Source organism: Dermacentor albipictus, chromosome 1 (genome assembly GCF_038994185.2).
Source record: "Dermacentor albipictus isolate Rhodes 1998 colony chromosome 1, USDA_Dalb.pri_finalv2, whole genome shotgun sequence".
NCBI lineage: Eukaryota > Metazoa > Arthropoda > Arachnida > Ixodida > Ixodidae > Dermacentor > Dermacentor albipictus.
Window position 1 is genome coordinate 502,839,798 of NC_091821.1, and position 25,311 is coordinate 502,865,108.

General features: G+C 48.0%; 1 protein-coding gene and 1 pseudogene across 4 annotated transcripts in view; both read right to left on the bottom strand.

The window, feature by feature from the left end:
* The window catches only part of LOC135909338 (ubiquitin carboxyl-terminal hydrolase 11-like), a 227,289-nt gene that overhangs the window by 137,004 nt on the left and 64,974 nt on the right, over positions 1 to 25,311 (bottom strand). For all 4 annotated transcript variants that reach the window (XM_065441279.2, XM_065441275.2, XM_065441277.1 and 1 more), the window contains exon 6: positions 11,502 to 11,634. In XM_065441279.2, coding sequence (XP_065297351.1) covers positions 11,502 to 11,634 — 133 coding nt within the window. The remainder of the gene's footprint in view (positions 1 to 11,501; positions 11,635 to 25,311) is intronic.
* Positions 12,487 to 14,220, bottom strand: LOC139055019 (uncharacterized; annotated as a pseudogene).

Consider the following 25,311-nt stretch of genomic DNA (forward strand, 5'->3'; position numbering starts at 1 on the left):
ATCTACAGCCTGCAGAACTTCCTTTCAGCAGCGCGATTCGGCAAGAAGAAGCAAAGCAAGATGACCGACTATTTTTCTTAGAGAAAATACTCGACTTCGCCACAAATAAAGTGCTGTTTTTTGTGTATTGTGCTTAATTGGAAGTTCGTTTAATTCAAAGTTTTTTGCGGTCCCCGTGAACTTCGTAATAACGGGAGTCGACTGCATATTTTTGTTTTTTAAGCAGTTCACTTTTTACCCCCAAGCAGCGATTTTTGAATGTGCTCCGAAGTATTCGCGATCGTCAAAGTAGAAAGCAAAATAGCTGCTCGCTATCGATGGATTGAAACACCGGTTTCGAGACGTTCCCGCCGCTCACGGACTCTCTTCGCCATAGGACGTGAAGGGGGCAAACAACATTATTGTTTTCTAAGCAGTTCGCTCTTTACCCCCAGGCAGTGATTTTCGAATTAGCTTTGTTTCGCGATCGTCAAAGTAGAAAGCAAAACTGGCTGCCCACTGACAATGGATTGAAACACCGGTTTTGAGACCTTCTGCACCGCTCATAGACACTCTGCGCCATAGGACGTGAAGGGGGAGAACGACATTACTGTTTTCTAAGCAGTTAATTTTTTTTCCCACGAGGCGTGAACTTTTCAACGTACTCAAAAGTTTCACTATCGTCAAAGTAGAAAGCAAGAATGGCGGCCTACGAGAGCGGCACGCGCGCTTTGAAAGATAGCAGATCTCGTGATTTTGCTGCATCTGCAGCTGATTTTATTGATGGATCGAGCGGCAGCGAGTCTGCTGCAGCGAGGATGCGAGGATGCTGTCTTTTGTCAGAATATGCAGCGAGGATGCTGTCTTTTTGTCAGAATATGACTCTGAGTGTGACGACGACGCAAGGCAGCCCAGAACATCAGCAGCCACAGCCCGGCATGCCAAACTGTAGTGCTTGCACTTTTAATTTTTTTACATAGTGAAATACCTGTTCAATTAAAAATTTTCATTTTTTCGGAGATAGTGCCTATTAGATAGCAATACATTTTGTATATCCCATACATAATCTTTGTTACACATTTTTCTTAGTAGATACAACTGTGTCTCTACAAAATTTGTTCAGTTTTATCCTACAACCTTGATTCTAAGAGAAGGGGAACCAAGGGGCTCAATTTGTTAACCATGACCACATAAAGCCAACAGACAACAAAGCGAACAAAGGCATCGGGGAAATTAACTGTGGTTGAAATTGTTGAAACTGCAAGCAAATACAGCAAATGCTTAGCCACAGATAGGAGGAGTCCGCGCACGATGTGCTCGATCGCCGAATCCGAGGGGCTGATTTGCAAAATGCTTATCCACAGATAGGAGGAGTCCGTGCACTATGTGCTCGATCGCCGAGTCCAATGCACCAAAGTGCAAAATGCCTAGCTGCAGGTCCAGAGTACTCAGGCAATGTGCATGGTCACAGGTCCTGAAGATTGTGTACCATACCATATTTACTCACATAATAGGCGCACTCGCATAATAGATGCACCCCCAGTTTGGTTGCGCAAAATCAGAACTTTTTATTTCCATGCATAATAGGCGCACCCCGAACTTGGCACTGTGATCAGTACTGCATTTACACAATTGCAAGCCGACGCCCTCCTCCCCTTTCATCTCGGGTGAAAAAAAAAAAAACACGCATGCACATTCCACAGCCCAAGCTTATTAACGTATTTGCTGAACTACTAGTCCTCATTAGTGTTGCTGCCGTCGCAACTGCTGAGGACCCACAGCACATACAACATCGCGAAAACCAGTTCTTCTGTTAACCACCGTTAACTACCGATACCCCCCTCCCCGAACCGCCACGAAGCCGGCGAGCACAATGACCTAACGCGAACGTAGAAACAAAAAAAGAGAAAAAAGAAACGCATCAACGAGCGAAAAATAGTTCTTCCATTAGCTATCGATAACACACCCCCCCCCTCCAAACCGTCGTGCAGATGTGAGTTTTTCGCTACCTTCGCTGAGGCAGCTTGGAAAGCTGGGCGACTCGACACAAGTGACAGTGCCATCGCCATCATTGCACACAGGCAAAGAAAAGAAAAAAACGCTACATCTCGCCATTTTGCAAGCAGCGTGCAGTTCGTGTGGTCGCGTGTTCCGCAATGGGGAAGTACAGGAGCTATATGGCTGCATTCAAACTGAAAGCTGTGCAGTATGCACTTGAGCATGGGAAACGTGCTGCAAGCAGACATTTCAGTGTCGGAGAAACAAGCATTCGCTACTGGTGAGGTCAGCAGGAAAAACTTCAGGCCACCAAAAAGTTGCAACAGGCCTTCCACCGTGCAAAGTCCGGAAAGTATCCGCAAATGGAAGAGCAACTCGTTCAACACATACGGGGCCTTCGACAGGATGGTTGTGCAGTGTCTCTCGACATAGTGCAGACTGAGGCGCGCAGAATTGCCCGAGCGCAGGGCATTGAAGTGAACGATTTCAAAGCAAGCTCCGGATGGACAACGCGCTTAATGAGATGCCATAGACTTACCCTGAAAAGGCGCACAACGTTGTACCAGAGCTTGCCCTCAGCATACAAGGGCAAGGTACTGTAGTTCCACCGTTTTGTTACACGGCTCCGGCAGCAAAAGAACTTCCATTTTCTCCCAGATTGGGAATGCAGATCAGACCCCCCTCTGTTTCGACATGCCGAGAAATACAACTGTAGAGGAGAAAGGTGCATGAAGTGTGCTTATAAGAACAACTGGCGCAGAAAAAGAAAGATGTACTGTGATGTTGGCAGTGACTGCGGATGGGCGCAAACTACCGCCTTATGTTATTTTTAAGAGGAATATGCTCCCAAAGGGAAATTTCCCTCGAGACATCTACGTCAGGGTCCAGGAGAAAGGTTGGATGTCAGCGGAGTTGATGGTGGACTGGGTCAAGACAGTCTGGGGCCGGCAGCTGGGCGACCTGCTGTATCCAGCCATGCTCGTTTTGGACAGTTTCCGCAGGCACCTTGTAGAACGTGTACAAGAGAAGTTGTTAGAGCTGCGCACAGATATTGCCTTGATTCCGGGAGGCCTCACTTCGGTACTGCAACCTTTGGACGTGTCCTTAAAGAAGCCTTTTAAGGACAATGTTCAAAGGCTGTACGCTAACTGGATGGCTGGAGGACACCGTCAACTAACTCCAGGTGGAAAAATTAAGAGGCCACCTATGGAAATGTTGCGCGGATGGATCGTGCAAGCTTGGCAAGAGAGTTCCGATGACGTCGTCAGGAAAAGATTCAAGAAGACTGGATGTGAGCGAAGGCAACATGCTGTGAAGAAGACGAGTCTCCACTCGGCAGAGATGAGTATGTTCTCTCCGACTCGAACTCTGAATAAGGGAAGGAGAGGAGCATCTATGACATGTCTTAATAAATTTTACTTGTGTGTATAGTCGACGTCTCTCGCCTGTTCATTAAAAGGTAAGTAGGTAGCTTTTAGTTTTCCTTTTATACTGGATTTATTGATAAATTATGTGACAGTAGCCATATTCCAGACACATGTTCAAACATAAAGGGGGACGCGGCCTTCGAAAATCGAAAAATTGCGAAGAAGTCAATTGTTGAGAAACCATATTTTTGGGTTGTATGTCTCATAAGCAACTTGTTCTATAATTATCAGCACCTCATTCAACCGCAAAGTAAAAAGAATACGCTACTTTTGAGGCCACCGCGGCCCACAAAACACACGCAACTGCCGAAATGAAGTCGAACTTCGCATGTGCGCCATTCCCGGCCCATGCAGCCTGCCTGCGCCGTCTTGGTGTCGTTTTGACCGTGAATTCTGCCTCTCTTATGCCACCTTGCAAAATGGCATCGTCGGCGTGACTGAGGCGCTATTAGCGTTTTCCCGCAATGTGATGCGGAGCGCCGATTGGCTGGAGCAGCGCGTTCAAATTCCGCGGGCTAAAGCGCGCCTGCCATTGGTTGCTGCGCGGGCGGCGGGCGGCTGCTCCCTTTGATGCCGTGCCCGCCGCGCTCGTGTCGTCGTTTCCCCTTGCTCCATCTGCCTCAACATGAGCTTACGAGCTGCTCATCGCCTTGCGCTCTCTTTTATATTATTTGCTCAGCTGTTTTGTTTTGTTTTTTTTCGCTAGTTCTTCGCTGCATGCGATGCCATGTTCGGTGCGCGGGAGTGCGATATGCGTCTTGTACGAGCATCAAACTTCCTATCTTCAACAGCGAGTGCCGACTGCGTAGACGCTATTCAGCGGCGGAACTGTGCTTTCGGCTGTCGCCAGTCGAAAATCCGACACACAGAGTGTGCCTGGAGCCGCGAGAGTTAATTAAAAGCTCCGCAGGAGCTTTCTAATAAAAAAAAACACATGTGTTCAACTTTAAGGCCTTACAATTTTAAGGCCTTTAAGGCCTTACAAGTCTTACAATTTCGTGATGAAGTCATTAAACGCTCTACGTGCCAGAGGTTCCTTGGTGTTACGTTTGAAGAAAACCTAAATTGGTCCAGTCATGTCGGCAACATTAAAACCAGCATTGCAAGATCCATTGGTGTTATTAATAAATTAAAACGTCTATTACTTTCTAGATTAAAAAAACAATTATACTATAGCCTAGTGCATTCACGCCTCCAATATTGTTTATCTGTGTGGTGTACCACGACGACAACTAACATCCATAGTTTACTAACCTTACAGAAACGCATGATTCGGGTAATTGAGAATGCGCCCTATAGAAGCCACTCCACTCCTCTTTTCAAGAAGAATTGTATTTTAACATTAGAAAACCTTATTAACAAAAAAACAGCCATTGCAATATTTAAAGAGGTAAGACTCAATGAAAGCGCCTTTTTTAAAAAATACCTCCCGAACGAACATAAATACAACACAAGGCAATTAACTTACACCAAAGGCAAGATCCGTACCAATTACGGCATGCAAAAGCAGGCATTCATAGTTGCAGATTTTTTGAATCATCACCCTGGCTTACTCACTATAATAAATGAATCACCGTCCCTAAACATTTTCAAAAAAAAAGTGAACATGTATTTGCTGTCGCTTCAGGTATGACTGTGCATTCTTTTGTACACAAATCAAATTCAGTATTTCTGTTACATATTTCATGTACTTTTCATTTTTTTGTGTATGCATCCACTTTGTGTAACATGCTTACCCTGCGTGCTTGAGTGTTTTGTGCTCTGGGAATGGGTCGGGGAAGGGGACTGACACTTAGTCAGGCATTCGTGCCTTTTTGTCAGCCTCTTTGACAGAGATTATTTGTATTTTATTTCTGTCAAAATAAACATTCATTCATTCATTCATTCTGTTTTCTCGGAATTGATTTTTTCGCTAGTAGTGGTGCTGAGGAAGGCGGTATCTCAAGAACCGCTCTTCAGATTTGCATGCCGTTTTTTTTTTCTTCTGTTCCTGAATGACTTTGCCAGGGGGTGACAGGCTTCTTATATTGAAAGCTGGTGCAGTTAATTTATAATAAGCAATCAATTTTTGATGAATGTGGTCATTACTGGCTACATCAAATTCAAAGTTGTCTTAAAATTTTTTGGAGGGGAAACTAAAGAAAAGAGCTCTTTAGCCCCCTGGGATATCTATCAAGGGATCATCACAATGAATTTCAGCTTCCTACGATGTCCTGGCATGAATAACCTAGTTAGACCTATGTAACTCTGGATCGAATAAATACATCTTCATGAAACTTTGCAGTTCCTCATAGTTCGGTGGTGTGAACATACCCTGAAAGTTTCATCTGCATATCTTAAAAAATAAGAAAGTTCGGCCTCCAGGGCAGCCTCCCCCCTTAAAGCGCAAGAATGCGAGTTGAAAAAATTTCGTAAATTTTACTCCGCGTAATGGACGCATTCCGAACTTCGAGCCGGATTTTCTGAAAAAGAAAGTGCACCTATTATGCGAGTAAATAGGGTATGTGCTTGGTCGTGGCACCAATGCTCGAGAGGCTTAGCCCTGTGTCCAATGATTCCGCACGTCAAGTGCTTGGTTGCGAAGTCGGCATTGCTGATGCTAGTAATGCTTACTCGTGGGTCTGAGACGTCCAGTAACAGAGGTGATACAATTTAGTATGGCCCGCGAAACGCAGCCACCGAAGAAACAGGCCAGCACGCCTAGTAGTGACGAACTCACATCTTTATTGCCAAAACGCGACTACCGTGGCCCCTTATATATTGCCCGCCAGGCATGGCGCAGCAGCAACACAAAACAAACAGGGCTGCCAGGAGGCGCTGCATTTTAGAACACTTAACACTGTATCACTCCTCCCCTCTTAAGATGTATGCTGCGGGGAGTACTTGACCACTGGTTTCCGAGTTCTTGTGCTACGGCGCAACTGCGGAGTGCAAGGTGCAGCCATGACAGGGTTGTCCATGGCACAGTCACTTCCAGATACGCTTCCCGGCGACTGTTCCTCATGTTACACATCGGGTGGAGCTGGCAGATGTATGGCTGGTTCTCTCTCATGAAGCACATCCGGGATAGCTGGAGAATGGATGGGCGGTTGCCCCAGTTGAGGAGGAACTTCTGCTCCAGCAGGACGAAGTGGCGCTGTCTGCGCAAGGCGCAAGTGGTCATTGTGTCGGCTCCATGTCGAACCGTCTTGACAAAGAACCTGGGTCGACAGTGGATTGACGTCTGAAACACTGGCAGGTACCCATGGTGCACCTGTGCGGAAGTTTCTCCCATACACTTCATCTCCTGGTTGGAGTAATGGAGCCTGCCATGACCCTCTGTCAGCATTCAACTTCTGTTTCAGTTGTTTAAATAGCACCGATGCTTGTAGGCTAGGCCGCAGGACATCCAGAGGAGTCTTGAACATTCTCCCCATTAGGAGCTCACATGGTGGCCGACCGGTTACTTCATGTGGGGTTGTCCGATAATGAAATAAAAACCTGGAAATCTGTGTCTTGAAGTCGCCAGAGCCAGACTTCTTGAGTTTGTTCTTTACAGTCTGTACCACTCGCTCTGCTGCACCGTTGGAAGCGGGGTGATACGGTGGTACATGCATGCGGCGAATCCCGTTTCGAGTTAAGAACTCAAGGTACTGTTCACTGGTAAACGCCGGGCCATTGTCAGAAACTATTACGTCAGGGAGGCCATGCTGAGCGAATGCAATTCTCAGGGCAGAAATGGTAGCTTCTGCAGATGTGGATGACACAGGGAAAACTTCTATCCACTTCGAGAAAGCATCCACGATGACTAAGAACGTGTGTCCTAGAAATGGTCCCCCGAAATCAATGTGGAGCTGTGACCAGGGTCGGTGCGGAAACGGCCATGGCATCTGTGGGACCGGCTGCGCAGCCCGTTGTTGAGCCTGGCACGTAGCGCAGCTTTTCACACTGTTGGCAATGTCATTGTCTATGCCTGGCCACCAGACATGGCTCCTGGCAATCATTTTGCTTTTTTCAATACCAGGGTGACTGGCGTGAAGTACTCCAAGAACTTGGGCCTGCAGTGATCCGGGAATTACTACTCGTGACCCCCACAGTAGGCAGCCTTCATGGAGACTGAGTTCTGAGCTTCTTGTGCTGAAAGGGTTCCACTCTGGCCCAGCTGGAAGGCTCTCTCCTTTCAATACAGAATGCACAACATGACCCAGAACTGGATCATTCCTGGTGGTTCGTGCCACCACAGCAGGTGAAAGGAGTCGAGGATAGGCCTCCTCCAACATGAAAATCTCGGCAGGGGCAGGCAGTGTGGTGCTGTCGTTAGGTAGTGGCAGTCTGCTAAGAGCATCAGCAGGACCAAGCTCTCTTCCAGGCTTGTATACCAGTGCGTACTTGTACGCAGATAGCTTGAGAGCCCACCGGACTAACCTTGGTGATGCTTGCACAGGGACAGGCTTGTTGGCACCCAGCAGTCCGAGAAGTGGCTTGTGGTCAGTGTATGCTTCAAACGGTATGCCCCACAAGTACTCGTGGAACCACTCTACACCAAACACGAGTGCCAGGGCCTCCCTGTCAAGTCGACTGTAATTTCGTTCTGCTTTTGACAAGCGCCGTGAGGCAAAAGCAATGGGATGTTCCCGGCCATCAGCATCTTTGTGGGCCAGAACTGCACCTATGCCATAAGGTGATGCGTCACAGCTGAGGCACACAGGCGTGTCAGGGCAGAAATGTACGAGAACTGGAGCTGAGGCCACCATGTGTTTGCAGGCTGTGAATGCATCTTGCTGGTCCTGTGAATGCATCTTGCTGGTCCTGCCCCCACTCCCATTTCTTTCCATCACAAAGAAGAGAGTGTAGGGGAGAAAGAAGTACAGAAAGATTAGGCAAAAAACGTCAGTAAAAATTGACAAGTCCCAAGAAACTCTGAAGTTCTTTGACGTCTTTTGGCACAGGGGCATGCAGAATGGCAGCCACCTTGTCGACGTTCGGGGAAAGGCGCTCCTTGCTGATGATGTGCCCAAGATACTCCACTGGTGGCACGAAGAAATGACACTTTTGGAGTCTCACTTTGAGGCCAGATTCTTGAAGCTTACGAAGCACAGCACGAAGGTTGTTGAAATGCTCAGCATCATTAGCACCTGTGACAAGAATGTCGTCGAAATAGACGGCCACATGTGGCAGTCCTCCCAGCAAGTTCTCCACCTCACGTTGAAATATAGCAAGAGCTGACGAGACTCCAAAAGGCAAGCGGGTGTACTGAAACAACCCCATGTGTGTCGATATTGTGACGTACTCTCTGGAGGCTTCATCAAGAACTACTTGCTGATACGCGTCACGCAAATCCAATTTGGTGAATTTCTCACCCCCTGCAAGGACAGTCCACAGGTCCTCAATCCTTGGAATTGGATATTTGTCCACTGTCGCTACTGGGTTGATGGTGACACTAAAGTCTCCACAGATTCTAATGCGCCCATCCTTTTTTTACCACAGGAACAATATGTGCAGCCCACCTGGATGTTTTCTCTGGAACAAGGATGCCATCTCTTCTTAATCGTTGTATTTCTTGCGTGACTCCATCTGTTAAGGCATATGGCAGAATGCGTGGCTTGAAGAACTGAGGTGGGGCATCTGAAAGAACATGTAATGACGCTTCAGCCCCTCTGTACGTACCAAGACCTTCTTCGAACACATCTGCGAAGTCTTGGACTAGGTGTTTGATGTCAGAAAGGGCATGTATATTTACTTCAACATTTGAGAGGCCGATGCCCAGCTCGTGCATCCAGTTACGACCTAGCAGAGTAGGTGAATTGTCCCCGGTCAGAAAAATGGGTAGATCCGCCTCCTTGCCATGAAACTTCACAAGGATGTCAGCCTTGCCTTCGACTTTTTTCAGTTCCCCGGAATAGCTTCGCAGAAACACTTGCGATGGCTGCACATTAACCGAAGGCAGAAGCTGTAGGAGCCGCGACTTGGCAATGACGGAGACGCTTGCCCCCGTGTCCACTTCCATGCGGAGCGGCTTGCCGCAAACATCAACAGTGACGGTGAAAGGCGGAGGCAGTTCGGCGTAGTTAATATGCCACATGTCGCAGACTTCTGAAGGCGAAACTGCAACGGCATCTTTATCTTTTACAGTGTGCACGCGAAAGCCGTTGCGTGGCGCCTGCGAACTTCGTGCAGTGGGCGAACGCAGCTCGTGAGGGCTGCTGCTTCGGGCTTGGCTGTCCTTTCGTTTCGTATTGCAGGCTTTTGCCAGGTGACCCCGTTTGTGGCAGTAATTGCAGACGGTCCTCACATGCTTGCATTCGGATGCAAGGTGTCCAACCCCGCAGCGATAGCAGGTGACGGCCTCGTAGCCTGACGAGACAGAAAGGCGGAGGCGGTTCGGCGTAGTTAATATGCCACATGTCGCAGACTTCTGAAGGCGAAACTGCAACGGCATCTCTATCTTTTACAGTGTGCACGCGAAAGCCGTTGCGTGGCGCCTGTGAACTTCGTGCAGTGGGCGAACGCAGCTCGTGAGGGCTGCTGCTTCGGGCTTGGCTGTCCTTTCGTTTCGTATTGCAGGCTTTTGCCAGGTGACCCCGTTTGTGGCAGTAATTGCAGACGGTCCTCACATGCTTGCATTCGGATGCAAGGTGTCCAACCCCGCAGCGATAGCAGGTGACGGCCTCGTAGCCTGACGAGACGCGGTGGGTCGAAAAGGTGCCGTTAGGGTTCGCTTGTGCAATCTCCCCAGCGTCCCTTTTCGCTGCTTCCATTACTAGGGCTGTCTGCACGGCATCCTGGAAAGTGAGGTCCGCTTTTTTCGGCAATCTTGTTTGAATGTCTGCGGACACAAAACAAACAGGGCTGCCAGGGAGCGCTGCATTTTAGAACATTTAACATTGTGTCAAGAGGGGCCAGCCAAACTTATACCATGTCCACGTGGCACCCATTTCGACCTACGTTGAGATCACGGTCAAGAGCTCAGAGGCACAAAGTGCAGATGATGCCCCTGAGAGCAAGCGGAAGACCAGTGGTGGACTGCACTGCAGTCACGTGACAGGCTCAGCCATTCGGATACTCCTAAATGACATTCAAATATTTGCTTTTTGTACACTTGTTTCTGTATGGAGGAGATAGTTGAAGTGTTAAACTTGAAGACAGAGAAATTGGCTTTTTCATCGACGCCAACCTGGCAGCACTCAGTTTCACCGTTCTGGAAGTATTAGGTATGTTCGATTTGCCTGCACCACTGTGAACCAGTTCACGGCAGTTCATGAGAAGTTCAGAAATTGTGCAGCTAGATTTCTGAGGTGCAGGCCCAGCGAGACACTCAAAACGAATGCAAAGGTGTAGACACGGTGCAGGCATTATGTCTGACTAGTGTTTACAGAGTGCGTAAGAATGAGAGGTCCTGAACTGCCGGTATGATCGACTTCTGGGACATAAACAAACACCACACTGGTGTAGACAAATCAGGTGTGCGCAAGCGGGGTTTTATCGGCGCTCGCAACCATGTGCTTCGTCGTATACTGCGCTGCTGCTTTGCACCTGTACGCCTGCACCCGCTTGGCATCAACAGTGGAGTGGGTGCAGCAAAATCGTGAACCAGCCTCGCACCTTTCCTGCACCTTTTGAAACCAACGTTATCGTTCAGAAGGCGCCATTGCTGCAGTGCTGAAACGAATGGCACAGTGCGGCATCTCGTGAACCCATTCAGGTGGTGCAGGTGAATTGAATGTACCTATTGTAGCTTGAAAAATGTGGCTCTTTCAATTTCCACAAAATGTTTTTGCCACCCTAGCTGACAGAACGAACGTTTTAGAACACTTCTGCATGGCTTTCAGTGACGATACTTCGGGATCAGATAGAAAAAGGGTTACAGAAACTGAAAATGTGATATCCAAATGTTAATTTTCTGGCCATTTCTCACGGTGCGAAAGCTGCATCCTCCCTTAAATATGCATTGTGCCAAACACACCAGTGCAAGTGTCTAGATCCAGGCACATATTAAAAGCAGTGCATAGTGAAGTTGCTTCAAAATGTGGCTGCAGTGCAGTCCTGTCACAGTTACATGAACGTGGCACCACAACAGGGATATATTTCCCTTCAGAAGCAATGATGATTCCCACCCACCTTGGGAGCCTTGCAGGCAGATACAGCAATGGCTGCAGTAGGGCTGTCTGGCCGCACCTCCCCAACCACTGCACTTTCCTCAGCCTCCGAGTACTTGCTACCACCGCATGGCTCAACTGGTAGGTGGCGGCCCCTGGAAACAATGAAAGCAGAAGTGTAAATTGCTTGGGCAAGTTTGAGAGATTCAAGTCTTAAGGGTGCCCTGAACTACTTTATATAGAAGCGGAGAAATGCATTTGAAGTTAAAATAGAATATTTCAGAAATACTCTGCTGCAAAAAGTACTTCAGTGCGTTCAGCAGAAGCAGAGTTATTTGCATTCAAACCCACCCTTCACGGTGCGTCCACTCCTTCATGACTTGCACTGCGAAGGCTACAGCGGAGTGGGGCATGCCCACAACACTCCACCTAATGAATGTGACCGGGGCACTCCGCTCAAGTTTGATTTTGGATGTTAACATAAATGCCACAACTTCCAATTTTGGCACTGACGATACACCAAACTTAAGCCAAATGCGGTTGTCCTCAGTGAGCCGCAGTGTGCTCAGCCAGTGGACTCGTTGCAGCACCCCGTGGCAGCTGCAGTATCTACACTAAGTAGCAGACTGCAGCTACGTGCAACTGTGGTGCATACGCACAGCATTTGCATTGTTCACGACAGGGCATGAGCATGTGCTTGCGCTCATATGCTCCAGTCTGACCGTGCACATGGTGCAGACAAGCTTTGTCCAGCATCAGCTTGGCCGATGGATAGTGTTGTAAAGTGACGTCAGCCGCAATCAGACTGCCTTGCAAGCGCTGACGGTGTTCTGCACAAGAGCCGAGGGACGAGGCAGACTACCGGCAAGGCGGAAACCAAAACAATGTTTATTCCCACTCCCCAAAGCCCCTTATAAATACTAGGTCATATGAGATTGTAGCGCCACCTTGCATGCACAGGTGGCGACCTCTACATCCCTCCTTTTCACCGCTTATGGGACAGGGCCCTACAAGTCCAACCGTCGCGGTGGTCTCACTATACGACTGCTGCGGGTCTGTGTGACTGTTTTCTGCAGCGTTACTTCTGGTTGCGTTGTATCTTCTTGAGGTGCAGCAGGCTGCATGACCTCGGGAGGGACAGGCGAAGAAGCTGCCGGTTGAGCTGGGGTCGCTTCCGATGAATGAAGTACCAGATGTCGACGATTACGCTGAAGGACGCCTCTGGAGGTCTGAACAAGGTAGGACCGCGGACCCTGGGCCTGCGAGAGTACTTCATCATTGCAGCGTGCATCAGTGACCCATACATAGTCTCTAGGACTCAGAGGGGCCAATTGGCTTGAAGCATGACAGCGATTGTAGGTCATCGCTTGCCGTGCCTTGTTCCTCGAGTCCTTTTCCCTGAAACTTGTGTGGCATGGTAACGACGGCATTAGTTGTTAAGGTAATTTCGGGAGACGAGTTTGTAATTTCTTTCCTATGAGGGCTTGAGCAGGGGAAATGGCGTTGGGACCGGGCGCGTCCCGGTACGACAGTAAGGCAAGGTAAGGATCAGGAACTTTGAAGAGCAAGTCTTTTACTGTGCGTACCATGCGCTCTGCCTTTTCGTTGCTCTGGGGGTACCTCGGGCTGCTGGTCTCGTGACGGAAGCCGTATGACCGCGCAAACTTGGCGAACCCGTTCGACACAAACTGCGGTCTGTTGTCGGTCCGGACAATGTCTGGTATGCCAAAACGGGCAATACAGCTCTTGATAGCCGAGATGACTGCTGGTGCCGTGGTGGACCCCACGGAGACTACTTCAGGAAACCTGGAATAATAATCAACAATCAGGACGTAATCGTCCTGATTGTTGATTGTTGAACTCGAGTTTCAGGGCATATGGCACATTGGGTCACCATATGCTCAACATGCATGTTACAGTTAGGCCACCAAACAGACTCCCTGGCCCGTTCTTGGCAGCGCCGCACTCCCTGATGCCCTTCGTGTAATAGGGCGAGAATGTCTTGACGCAAGGCTGAAGGAATGACAAGTCGTCAGTCGAGCAGAAGGATGCCGTCGTATGTGCTCAATCTGTCTCTCTCCTTCCAAACTGGAGCGATTTGCAGCGGCACCTTGTTTCTGTCTGGCCATCCTTTCGTGCAATACTTCATGACCGCAGAGCAGACACCATCTTGGGCTTGGTGTATGCGGACATCTTCTAGCCGTCTTGCTACAAGAGCCGGTAATTCCTTGAACACTCCACTGACAAACTCCAGGGTGTCTACCATGCGAGTAGCTGGCAAATCAGAGGGAGCTAGTGACAAAGTGTCCGCCGTAGCTAAGTGCTTTCCAGGCACATATTTCACCACATACTGATATTGCATCAGTTTTATCCGCATTCGTTGTATGCGAAGCGGCACGAGTTCTAGGTTCTTGTTACCCAGAAGGGTGACCAGATGAAGGTGGTCTGTCTCTACCTCAAAGCTTAGGCCGCAAAGGAATTGGTCGTACCGTGAAATGGCCCAAGTCACCGCGAGACCTCTTTTTCCGCATAGCTCGCATCTCCTGTAATCTGGCTTCGCCGTGTGGCTTGATGCCCGCGGCAGTCGGTGTGGTTTAAGTGCATCGCTAGAGATGGCGTGAGTGTGGCTCTGCTAACGCCACCAAACAGCGGGGTTACTTGGGCGCAGAAAGGACGAGGCTCTTCCTCTTTGGTTCCAGGTCGGCAAGCGGTGCGGACGTTCCACGCGTGCGCCGCTCCATGCTTCTATGAGACCGTCTCACGAGCCTCGTTCAAACGCGCCACCGTTCACGTGACCGTACGCGCGAACGACCAAGCATTGGGGTCCAGCATGGGGCGTACATATTCACTCGTTATCCAGTCGCGGTGAGTCGAACTTCCTAGATTTGTCGCGCACCCATTGGCATGTTTTGTGGATATCAACTCGGCTAGCAGGCACTGATCTATGAAAGGAGCAATAAATGCCCTTGTGATCGTTTGCACTACTGTGTTGTCGCTGCTTTGTCCCAAGAGCACTGGTGGGAACCCCACAGGTTTCAATTTAACAAAATTTCGCTTCTGCAGCAGAGAAATGCCAAGACAATAAACGGAAACTTCGGCATACGCAGAGGGTCAATTAAATGAATTACAAGCAGCTGCTTGCAAATGCACCTTTCAAATTGCACGCAGCACAACAAGAGCGACCACCGAAGTCAAGCCGCATCATGTTCCATATAAAGTTAAAGTGCAATGAAATCCTATCGCGCCCCACACACTTTGTGCTTTAGGTGCAAGGGAAAGAGTGCGAGGATGAGAAGGAAAGATAGTGGCTTCACACATGTCGCCTTCCCGCGCGAGCAAAGGGAAAGAGAAAAGGGGAGCTTAATTGCGGTAAAGCAATCAAGCGCGCGCGAGGGGTGGGGTAGGCGTAAACTGGCGCTTCGCAATTTCTGGCATGTGTCTCGGTCGCAGCTGCGCATCGCTGTAAGCATAGCTGAGCACATACGCAGCCATGCACCCCGCTTTAGAGGTACTCTGCCACATGTGCAATAGTAAGTGTGCAGAGTCATCGTCGCATCATGTAAGCTGTCTTCCCACGCGTTTAGTATTGAACATTGCATAATCTCGAGTTCCGGTGACCCATTGGAGCAAGAGGCAGACAAAACATTCGCTCCCTGCAGCCAGCACTTTTCATGATAGAATTGTGCAAATGTGGGCGACAGCATCAGCCACAGGGGCAGAGTGCACTGGCGAGCGTGGCTGGCTTCGCTAAAGGGGGGACACAGGTCTTAGAGACGAAAAATCATGGAAAAATAACGTTTTTTGAAAACATAATGTTTTTTATTCTACGGTGTCTGATGCACCATCGCAGAAACTTTCACATATCTTGGACCAATACTTTGGTCATAATGGCGTTTTATATCACGTCAGCGAGCTGTATTTTTACTGACAAACGCGAAAGAAAGGGCTATTTTCCGTGACTTGCAGTTGCCATTCCAAGTTTCCGATTGCAGTCATCTTGGTTTTGTTTAAAAGAGCAACTCTTCTCGTTTAGTTTTCGCGCCACCGCTACCCTGAGCGTTGAATGGCTATGAAGAAAAAGCCCGTGAAAATATAGGCCCCATGCGCAACTCCATTTGTTGACTGAGGCACATGACCGTTATAACGCCATGCCATTGGCGGATTTTTGACGTCGTTCGCACGGGCGTGCGACACTCCGCACGAAATGATGTCAAATTCAGTTTGCTACAAGCCATAAATTGGCTGAACAGAAAAAGAAATGAGGAGTTTTAAACTTTCGAAAGCGTGCCGTATCTTTGGAAGATGCTGGCAATAGTTTGCTACCCATGCTAAGCCCCGCCGAAGTCTACACCCGTGACTGCGGAACAGGCTTAGCAGATGAAGGCGCTTTTGGCAGCGGCTGGTGTTCATGTGCCATTCCAGCACTACTAATGCAACCCGATGATTTGGAGAAAGTGAAGAAGGCCTAAGAAAAACGGCAAGACTTTGCTTCAACGCCGGCTACCAAGCGAAAATCGGATTTTCTCTCTCATGCTGATGTGGCCGCAGCTGGCTCGGATGCGTGGTAGACGTGCTTCGTGTTCATCAGCCTTGATTCTCTGGCGTTTTGTGTAAAACGCAAGTTGCAGTGCAGCAGTGGGCAAAAGTGAACGTGACTGCGGTCTCCCGAAAGAGACAGTCTTCTCGTGTGCAATCTGCAGTGATGCTGCGTCGGCGCAGAGTTCGCCGCACGTGAGCGGCGGCCATACGTGCACCCCGTACCTCGGGAACTCTCTTGCTGTGTACGAAATGCAGAGCACCGTTAATTGGCAAACGGCATTAAATGAATTCCTCTTTTTTTTTCTTTTTGCCAATTGAAAATATTCATCTCGTGCGCAATCTACGGTGGTGCCGCTTCAACCAAGCGTTCAACCCATTCCTTGTGAACAATCTCGCTGCGCACAAAATGGGGAGCACCGGTAATCAGCAAATGCCACTTTTGTTTCTTCAATAACAAACATTCCACACTAAGGCATACATGCTAGGGCATGTGCTAGGGACATACTAGCCTGTTAACTGGTAACATGTAAATACTTCATTATATTCCTGAATAGATCCAGCTGTCTGTTTTTCTTATTACAAACGTTTCGCTCGCCTGTATGTGGCAACATTGGTACACCTGTAACTTTTTGTATACAATGAAACCTCATTAAACCGCAGTTGGCCGGAGCTCGGAAAAAGTATGTACTAGATGGTAGTACTGCTTAACTGAAATAGCCTGACATCGCCCACTTACCTGTCAAAAACGGAACTCGGAGAAAGTGCGATGAAAGGGGAAAGAACATGCAGTATTTATTCACTTCGTACCACAAAAGTGTTATTTTCGTTTGATACACCGGCGGCCTAGCAGCGACGACAGTAGCCTCAAACTTACTGAAGCTGCGAGCCAGCTTTTCAGCCAGCCCCCTCTTATCGGCAAACACTCGCATGGCAGATTCTTCGTTGGCATTACGTATTCTCCGTACACGCGCGCGATAGCGCTCAGAAGTCGCGGGGCGTCTTTTTCATTGCAGGATGCTGTTCTCTTCGCGACTATTGCATTCATGAGGCTGACGTAACGCGCAGCTTCTGCCACTGTCGGGCCTGAATCGCCCATGCTGTCGCTTTCCGTGTCGTCCTCATCACTGTCGCTAGTCGACGCTTCGGCAACAACAGAGGCAAAGATGGCGAAAAGTCGAACCTCATAGAGGACATCTTTTTGCGGTCGCAGCAGCGCTGCCGAGCAACTTCGCATTCCAAATGCCACACACTGTAAGTCAACAGTAGACCCCTGCCGCGTTCCAGCGCCGACTTCTTTGGGTCACGTTCGATAGCACAAACGATGTCTAATTTTTCTTCTATGCTGAGCACCCGGCGTCTTTTTTTATCCGAACTTCGGCATGACGCGAATCCTCGCTTGCATGACGCCACAACGCTCTTTGGCACGGCGCGGAAATGATGTTGATGTTGATGTGTCTTCATGTGCAAATACACGGGGCGCTTGGAGGCTGTTGCTCCCATCTCTGAGGCTTGTTGCTCTGCCAGGCCGCTCAATGGAGACAATACACCGCCATGTTTGCCCGACTAAAAGTGGAAACACAACGTGCTAACCGATACGTACACAATAGGCTGGTACGGTTTATGCGGATATAAAACACATTATGTTCCATGGCCGCTGAGTCGGGGATTTGAGTTTACTACTTTTAAAACAAAACTGCTGTTTAAGCGGGTACCGCTTAACGAGGTTTTACTGTATATATACGAAGCTAAATGCATTAACCCTCTATTGCATGAATTATGAAAAAGTCATTTTAAAAATTATTTTTTCAGCTTTTATTATTGATTGTATGAGCAAACACATATACAAAAGTTTCAGAGTTATAACGACTGTATTAATAAAGATACAGCTTTGTGCCAAATATGGCACACCATGAAGATGGTCGAGCGGTCTTGCTGCCATGGGGCAAAAACAAAGCTTCACAGACACTGGTCTTTTTAGCGCAATGTGTGGAATGAAATGAAACAGTTGTTTGCTGCATTCAGGCACAGATGGATATTGCACTTCCTGCATCTTACCAATGACTACTTTGTGCAAGATGGCCGCTTACATCTATGTCTCTTCTCATCAAATTCTGGCCAGTGGCCAACTTGGTCAGATTGGAAGTCTTTGTGTGGCATTGCGGCAGCTGGTCCCCGTGCTTTTTTTGGCTTGAACATGGAATTCGATGTATTGACTAGAAGGCCTTCTTGGTCGCGTGTTGGGTAGGCACTTGTTATATGGGGTCAGGCATTCTGCAATTCCTTTTTTGAATTGACCCAGCGGTAGTACTTGTTTCTTCCCAAGCTGCTCCTGCACCCTCCTGTACAATGGCCATGTTGCTACTACCGATAAGTCTAGCATGTGCGTAAAAGTTCGAAAGTGCCATTTCTTCGACCTGACATGTATGCAGTAAAGTCCAAGCAGTGAGTCCAGCAGGTCAACCCCGCCCATGTGTCTGTTGTAGACATTTACTACGCTGGGGCAATCAATTTCGTGAAACTCCTTGGTGTAGGTAAACCAGCGCTTCGTCTTTTGGACTGGATCTCTCCCAACAAAGCTCAACGGAAATGTCACGGTGCAGTTATCGTACCAACTCACACACGATCACTCCACGTCATCTATCGTGCTTCTGAGTTCCTCTGAAGCACCACATCCTTTACATTTCAGTTTCTTTTCGCTTTTCAGGCAACAGTCTGGTAGACGATTTGTCCTCACCGTGCCATGCAACAAAATTCCATCTTGTGGTAGAGTGACCTGCAGCTTCGGGCTATTGAATAGATGGCAGCACCATTTTTTGTCTTTCTCAAGTTCATACTGTGCCAAATATGGCACACACGGATTTCGGGTGCTCTGCTGTAGTTGCGGACGAAATTGAGAAAACTAACAATGGGCTTGAATTGATGAGGCCATAACATATGCCAAATAAATTTTTCTGTTTCTGCGGTGAAAATGTTCAGAGAAAAAAAACGAATTGCTCGTGTTTGCCCCCTCCGAGTTTCACGTCGCTTCCCAAAATCTACTTCACCTCTGTTTTGCGTATCGCTCAAGAGATGGAAGCACTTGTCTATAATAAGTGCGCATAACTATGAGGATTACTCTGGTGGTATTACATTCTCAACTGGGCATCTCACACACGAAAAATAGAATGGCAATTGGCATGTGCCAAATATGGGACGCCATGCATTAGAGGGTTAAGTTTGGAGTGCTGTAAGAAGATTACTACAAGGCTTACAAGTCGATTCTGATTGCAAATATGTAAATAGCAGTGCCTCGGCATTGCACTCAGCGAAGTTTTTCTTTCTCATTTTTCTCAAAACATGGTTCTTGGTCACTGCTTCTTTGCTGTATCAATATCTTTGGATCTAGAACAGCTAGAGCTATTATTATTTTTTTCAGCACAAAGCTAAATGTATTGAGAATGCAATGCTGAAAGCATATATTTTTTATTTTGAGCTCCGAATTATTTTTGTTTACATTTACATTTGCTCTTATTATTGATAGTTTAAACACAGAACTTCTATGGGCTGTAAAATGACAAACAATTGTTCAATTTCAAATCCGTTTCCAGTATTGCTATCCTTATTCACTCTAGTACCCAACTATATGTTGTTAGCAACTTTCCTTTTAGCAGGGAATGTTTATATTGTTTCAACAAATAATAGAAGGTAATTATTAGTTATCTCACCAACTTCTATGTTTATGTAAAATATAATTGGATATTTAAACTCAGCATGAAACTCTGAATGAGCATATGCAGTTTTAACAGATTTGATCAAGAAATAACAAAGTTATCTAAAAAACCATGTCCCCCCCTAATTCGTACTGCCTATGTGAACATATCGTTGACATGGCATGAAACGGTATAATTCATCACAGACTCCCAAATTCATTAAAATGAATTGTTTTCTCATTCAAATATGCTTTTTTCGAAAATTTTGTGGCCCCTTTCCGTATAAGAAAAACCGATCGGCAACTGAACTTACTTGCATAAAAGGTTGAATTTCAATACAACGAAATTTCAATATAACGAAGGAAATTGCTGTATTTACCTACTTTATTATATCGAGGTTTAACTGTATATAATAGACGGAGCCAATAAATGCGCAGTCAGTAGCCACCCAACGTGGGTTTTGCTTGCATCTCTGACGAGATTATCGACAATGCAGCAATCGCTGCCCTCCTCCTCTCCACATGGTGTCAGGAGTCAGATTTACTTGTTTACCTATTATTATTATTATTATTATTATTATTATTATTATTATTATTATTATTATTATTATTATTACCTATTTATTGCGTGTACTTGTTCATCTTTACTGAGTGACCGCGTTTCACCATCTAAGGAAAGTTATCGCTCAGCACAGGATGCACCTGCATGTATCAGAAGTTTCTTGAATGTTATCGAGGGTTCTATACGCTGTCTGTTGTCACTGAACCTCGTGTAACCTGATTCCTTGTATGCGAAACATGAATTGTGCAGAACTTTCTGGAAGACATGTGGGTACCAGTAATTATTCTGAAACCTTCGATGGCTCATGCATAAAAGCCGAAGTGCTTGCCCCGCAGATGAGATTTCAATGATCGCCGACCGTGTTTGCCATTATCTTGTTTGCCATCTCTGAGTGTAACTTGCTTATGTGGGCACAAATTCAGCCAATAAAAGTTGTTTCGTCATTCACATATTTGCCGCTGTATTACTCACCGTCGCTACTACATGACAATATGAGCCCACATCCAAAAAACCGGACCACATGCTGTGCAGTCTAATAGCAGCCACAATAAACTTCTGCGTGTGCACAGTCAAGGGGTACTCTTATTTATCTAGGTGATTGCCCACCTTGTCAGTGTTTAGCAAACATGCTGGCAGAGTATTTGCAGGTCTCTGATTTCATAGGAAATGCTTTCTTGTTGTTATTTAGGAGCACCCATTCGCATCCAGCAAAGAGTGTTGTATGTAATTAGAGGCTTGCAGTGCTACACCAGCCCACTCTTGAAAGGTTGATTTGATCTGTTGCACTGCTATTTCTGTGCATACAACGCGAGCAAAGCTGGATAAGCATCGAGAGCATCATTTCAGAAAGCAGTCATTTTGCTCAAGAAGAAACAGCAAGAAAAAATCTCAGACTCCTTTCGCTCCTAACATACACGGCCAGTACCACATCCAGCCCCTACCCAGAAACATGCACCCCGAATTTTACGTCAAACGCCGCAAACATCGAGCCAAGGAGCTACAACGCAGCTGTGGCCAGGCTGGAGGAGTGTACTATGTAGACGCTGCAGCCTACACCCCTCAACATCGTTACGCTATAGCGGTCGTAGACAACCAGGGCAACACTGTTTGTTCAGCATGTCAATACCACCTCGGTGGGTGACACGGACGAGGCAGCCATTGCACTTGCATCAGGGCTACCCGATTGCAACGTCATTATTAGTGAGTCTAAGACTGCTATCCGGAACTTCAGTAACGGCTACATTAACAACCTCACGCACTCTCTGCTTGTAGCTCACCCACCAGAAAGAGACATCGCTCTCGTATGGGCTCCAGCACATCAAGGACTCCATGGCAACGAAATGGCTCATGCTGCTGCTCGAGGATTCACGGACCGAGTGGCCGCAAATATGGGCCTAACTCTAAAACCCAATGACTCCCAACAACAAACCAATAAAGACACACGCGTCACATTCCATGAAATTTGCACACATTACAGAAACCATGCCTATTGTATCCACCTCTCTCTGTGTCTAGAACGCACCAAAGAGAAATACTGTGGCGACAACTACAAACTCGCACTTTTCTTACCCCGCGCACTTTGCACTTATTCTTTCCCGCCACATAACCGACACCCAAGTGTCGCTTTTGCCCCGTCCCCATAGCAGATCTCTCCCATATCATGTGGCAATGCCCCATCAAAACTCCCCCCCCCGCAAGCTCAAACCATTAATTAGTAGCGAAGAGCTGTGGGAGACTGCCCTGCGCAGCTCCGATCCCACCCTACAGGACCGAGTCCTGAGGTGGGCTGAGGAGGTAGCGGAGGCCTACCACGACTGGTAGACGGACTTCTAGCCACATAATGTGGTGATGAACGCTTGCTGGAACAGGAGTACTTAGACCTCCATCTCTCCCCTCCCCCCCCCCCGGCTCCTCCCCTTTCTTAAAAGGGAAATAAAGTTCATTCATTCATTCATTTTGCTGTGTGTGACGAGCTTATGCATCAGCTTACCCAATGCTTAACTAACCCACCCCACTAATCACCGGCAATATTTAGGCAACAGTTAGGTGACAATAATAGTGACACGCACTAAAAGTAATCATTATGCCACACCTGACTGCTCAAATCCGGCCACTGTTGAAATGACTGCCATTGTACGTTCTACAGCAGTCAACGGTGGTCATATCCATTTAAGCAGAGGTTCTACAGAACCTGTGGGGACTCTCGCGCGTCCCCTGATGTTTTTCCCGCATAGCGAGTCTCCTGTGCTCCCGCTTCGCCGCGTGGCCTGCGTGACGTCCGCGCGGTCGATGTGGTTGAAGCGCAGTCCGAGAGATGGCGCTAGTGTTGCGCTGATGCGGGGTTACTAGGGTGCGGGAGAGAGAGCAAGGCGCTTGCTCTCTTTGGGTTCGGGAAGCAAGCGGGACGGACGTGCCATGCCGCGCGCCGACCGATGCTTCGGCGAGACTGTCTCGCGTGGCCGCCTTCGAACGCGCCACGATTCGCGTGACTATAGACGCCAACGACCAGGCGTTGGGATACAGCATGGGGCGAACATATTCACTCGCTTCCGGTCGCGGTGAGTCGGACTTCTAGATTTGTCGCGCGCCCATCAGCATGTTTGTGGATAGCAACTCGGCTAGCAGGCATTGATCTAAGAAAGGTGCAATAAATGCCCTTGTGATTGTTTGCACTACTGTATTGTCGTTCCTTTGTCCCAAGAGTACGGTGGAGAATCCCCTATCTTCCACATCTGGCACCCAACGTGGGGCTCTTGGGGCATCGGACGATAGTTTTAACAGTTTTGCTTCGTTCGAGACCTCTATTTGAACCGAAGCGTAGGCCTAGCGTGGATTTTGATCGCTAGCGTCGGCGGCGTGCTTTCTTGAACGAGGCAACTGTGGCTGAACTGTGTTCGAACGTGTCAACATGCTAAGCCTTTTCGCAAGTGCTTTTTTTTTAATGCCATTCGTCGGTACGAGAGCCACGTGGTCTGCATCCTAGGAGAGCGAGGCATAGCGCCCATGGAGCATATTGGCAAGCCTGAAGCGAGTGAGTACGGAAGCCTCGTGGGTGGTCCGAATTTCTTATGTAAATAGCTTCTTCTATCTCTTTGACTCTGATGAAGTCGCGGCTCTGCGAGCCGGGTGGCCGCGGGCCACGGGTGCCACTACGGGTTGACTGGTATTGCGGCCTGGCACCGGGCGCTACGACACCGTCTGGGACGATGGGCGCCGTCAACTCGGATGCTGTGTGCACCGAGCGGAGTAGGACCACCTCACAGAGCTGACGTCTCCTCGCGGCTGCCTGTTTTGCGCTCATTTTGGGTGTTGTTTTTGGATGCCGGTTGTTGTCAGGGTAGCGACGCTTTAGGCCTAAGGCTTTACGAAGCTGCCTGTCGCACGTGGATGGACACAACCTGGTGGACCGTGGCGTCGAGGTGTTGCAAGTTGCTTCCCTCATTCTAGTTAGCCTCGCACGAATTGAAATTACTCGTTCGACTCAAGAAAGAGAGCTTCGTTCACATGAACTTAGCATCTGAGTAGCTGCCCGATCTTCGGCCTGACCGATGCTTCGGCGAGACCGTCTCGCGTGGCCGCCTTCGAACGCGCCACGATTCGCGTGACTATACACGCGAACAACCAGGCGTTTGGATCCAGCATGGGGCGAACATATTCGCTCGCTTCCGGTCGCGGTGAGTCAGACTTCTAGATTTGTCGCGCGCCCATCGGCATGTTTGTGGATAGCAACTCGGCTAGCAGGCATTGATCTAAGAAAGGTGCAATAAATGCCCTGTTGTCGTTCCTTTGTCCCAAGAGTACGGTGGAGAATCCCCTATCTCCCACAAACCCAGGGTTCTGCAAACACCTTAGGGTTCCGTGAGTGGTCAGAGGAAAATAACGCCCTTTTCCCAGTTATCCCCATTCACTTCCACAATTAATCGAATTAAGAATGCATTTCGCATTGCATTTTGGATTTAACGAAGCCATCACAAGCAGAAAGCGACCCATACAGCATCAGAGTGCAAGACTCGTCACTGTGCGACTTGCAGTCCCCCGACAGTTCACGAGCACAGCTTGTAACACATGCTCGGGAATACACTTGCAAGTCCTGCAAGCAGAGCGCCACTTCGAAATTTAGTGCCATCCTGCCTGGTCGACTCTTATTGCTAATTAATGATATTGGCTGTTTCAATGGTATGGCATTATTTGTGGTTCAGGCATGCTGGAACCGGCACGGTGCACTTTTGATACAGGCTGGTTTGCTACTGCACTGCATCAGTTATGCAATAAAAACGTGTGAAAAGTGTTTCAATGTGAGGGGTGCTGCTGGGGCACCGGATAACATAGGCACTTAGGGTTCGTATTACGACCAATGTAATAGATAATTCTACAGCAAGAGTTATTGGTGACATTAGATTGCAAAAGATTTAAATAAGCTTTAGTGCATCCAACTCTTCGGTTGTGTCAAGACACCGTTATGGCGTGCGGTGCCTAGCGCAGTAGCGGTATGGTTGTATGGTAGCCAATCGTCTCGAATTTAGCAAAACAGTCTCGATGTTTGAGTAAATGGGCCGAGTCCCAGCTTAACCCAGTGCGGATAGCAATATGTGCAGACATTTTCTTTTTTTTCTGCTGCATAACAATCAACAAGCTATGCTGACTTCCTTTTATAAACCTGGCAGCTCGTTTGCACATTCTTCTCCTTTGTCTTGTGTTGCACTTTCACTAACATAAAGGCAGCTTTATTTTTATTGTCATTTTATTTCTGTAGTAGGCCCTAAATGGTCGCAGTACCTAAATCTGTATAGGTAGTGTTAGTCAGGCAACTACTGCCCCTTTCTTGTTGTAAATTACAGCATGGCAGGACTAAACAAAAATTATTTTATCTTTGCTGCCCATAGATTGGCAGCTCCTGGCACTGACGTGTCTTTGCCAGTGCAACGTGCCTACGACCAGACTAAGATGGACCAAACTTGCTATTAAAGTGACTAGAGCGTTCACAATTCATCTCAAAACAGCAAGGATGTCTGTGCAAGCATGATACCATAATAAACAGTGCCA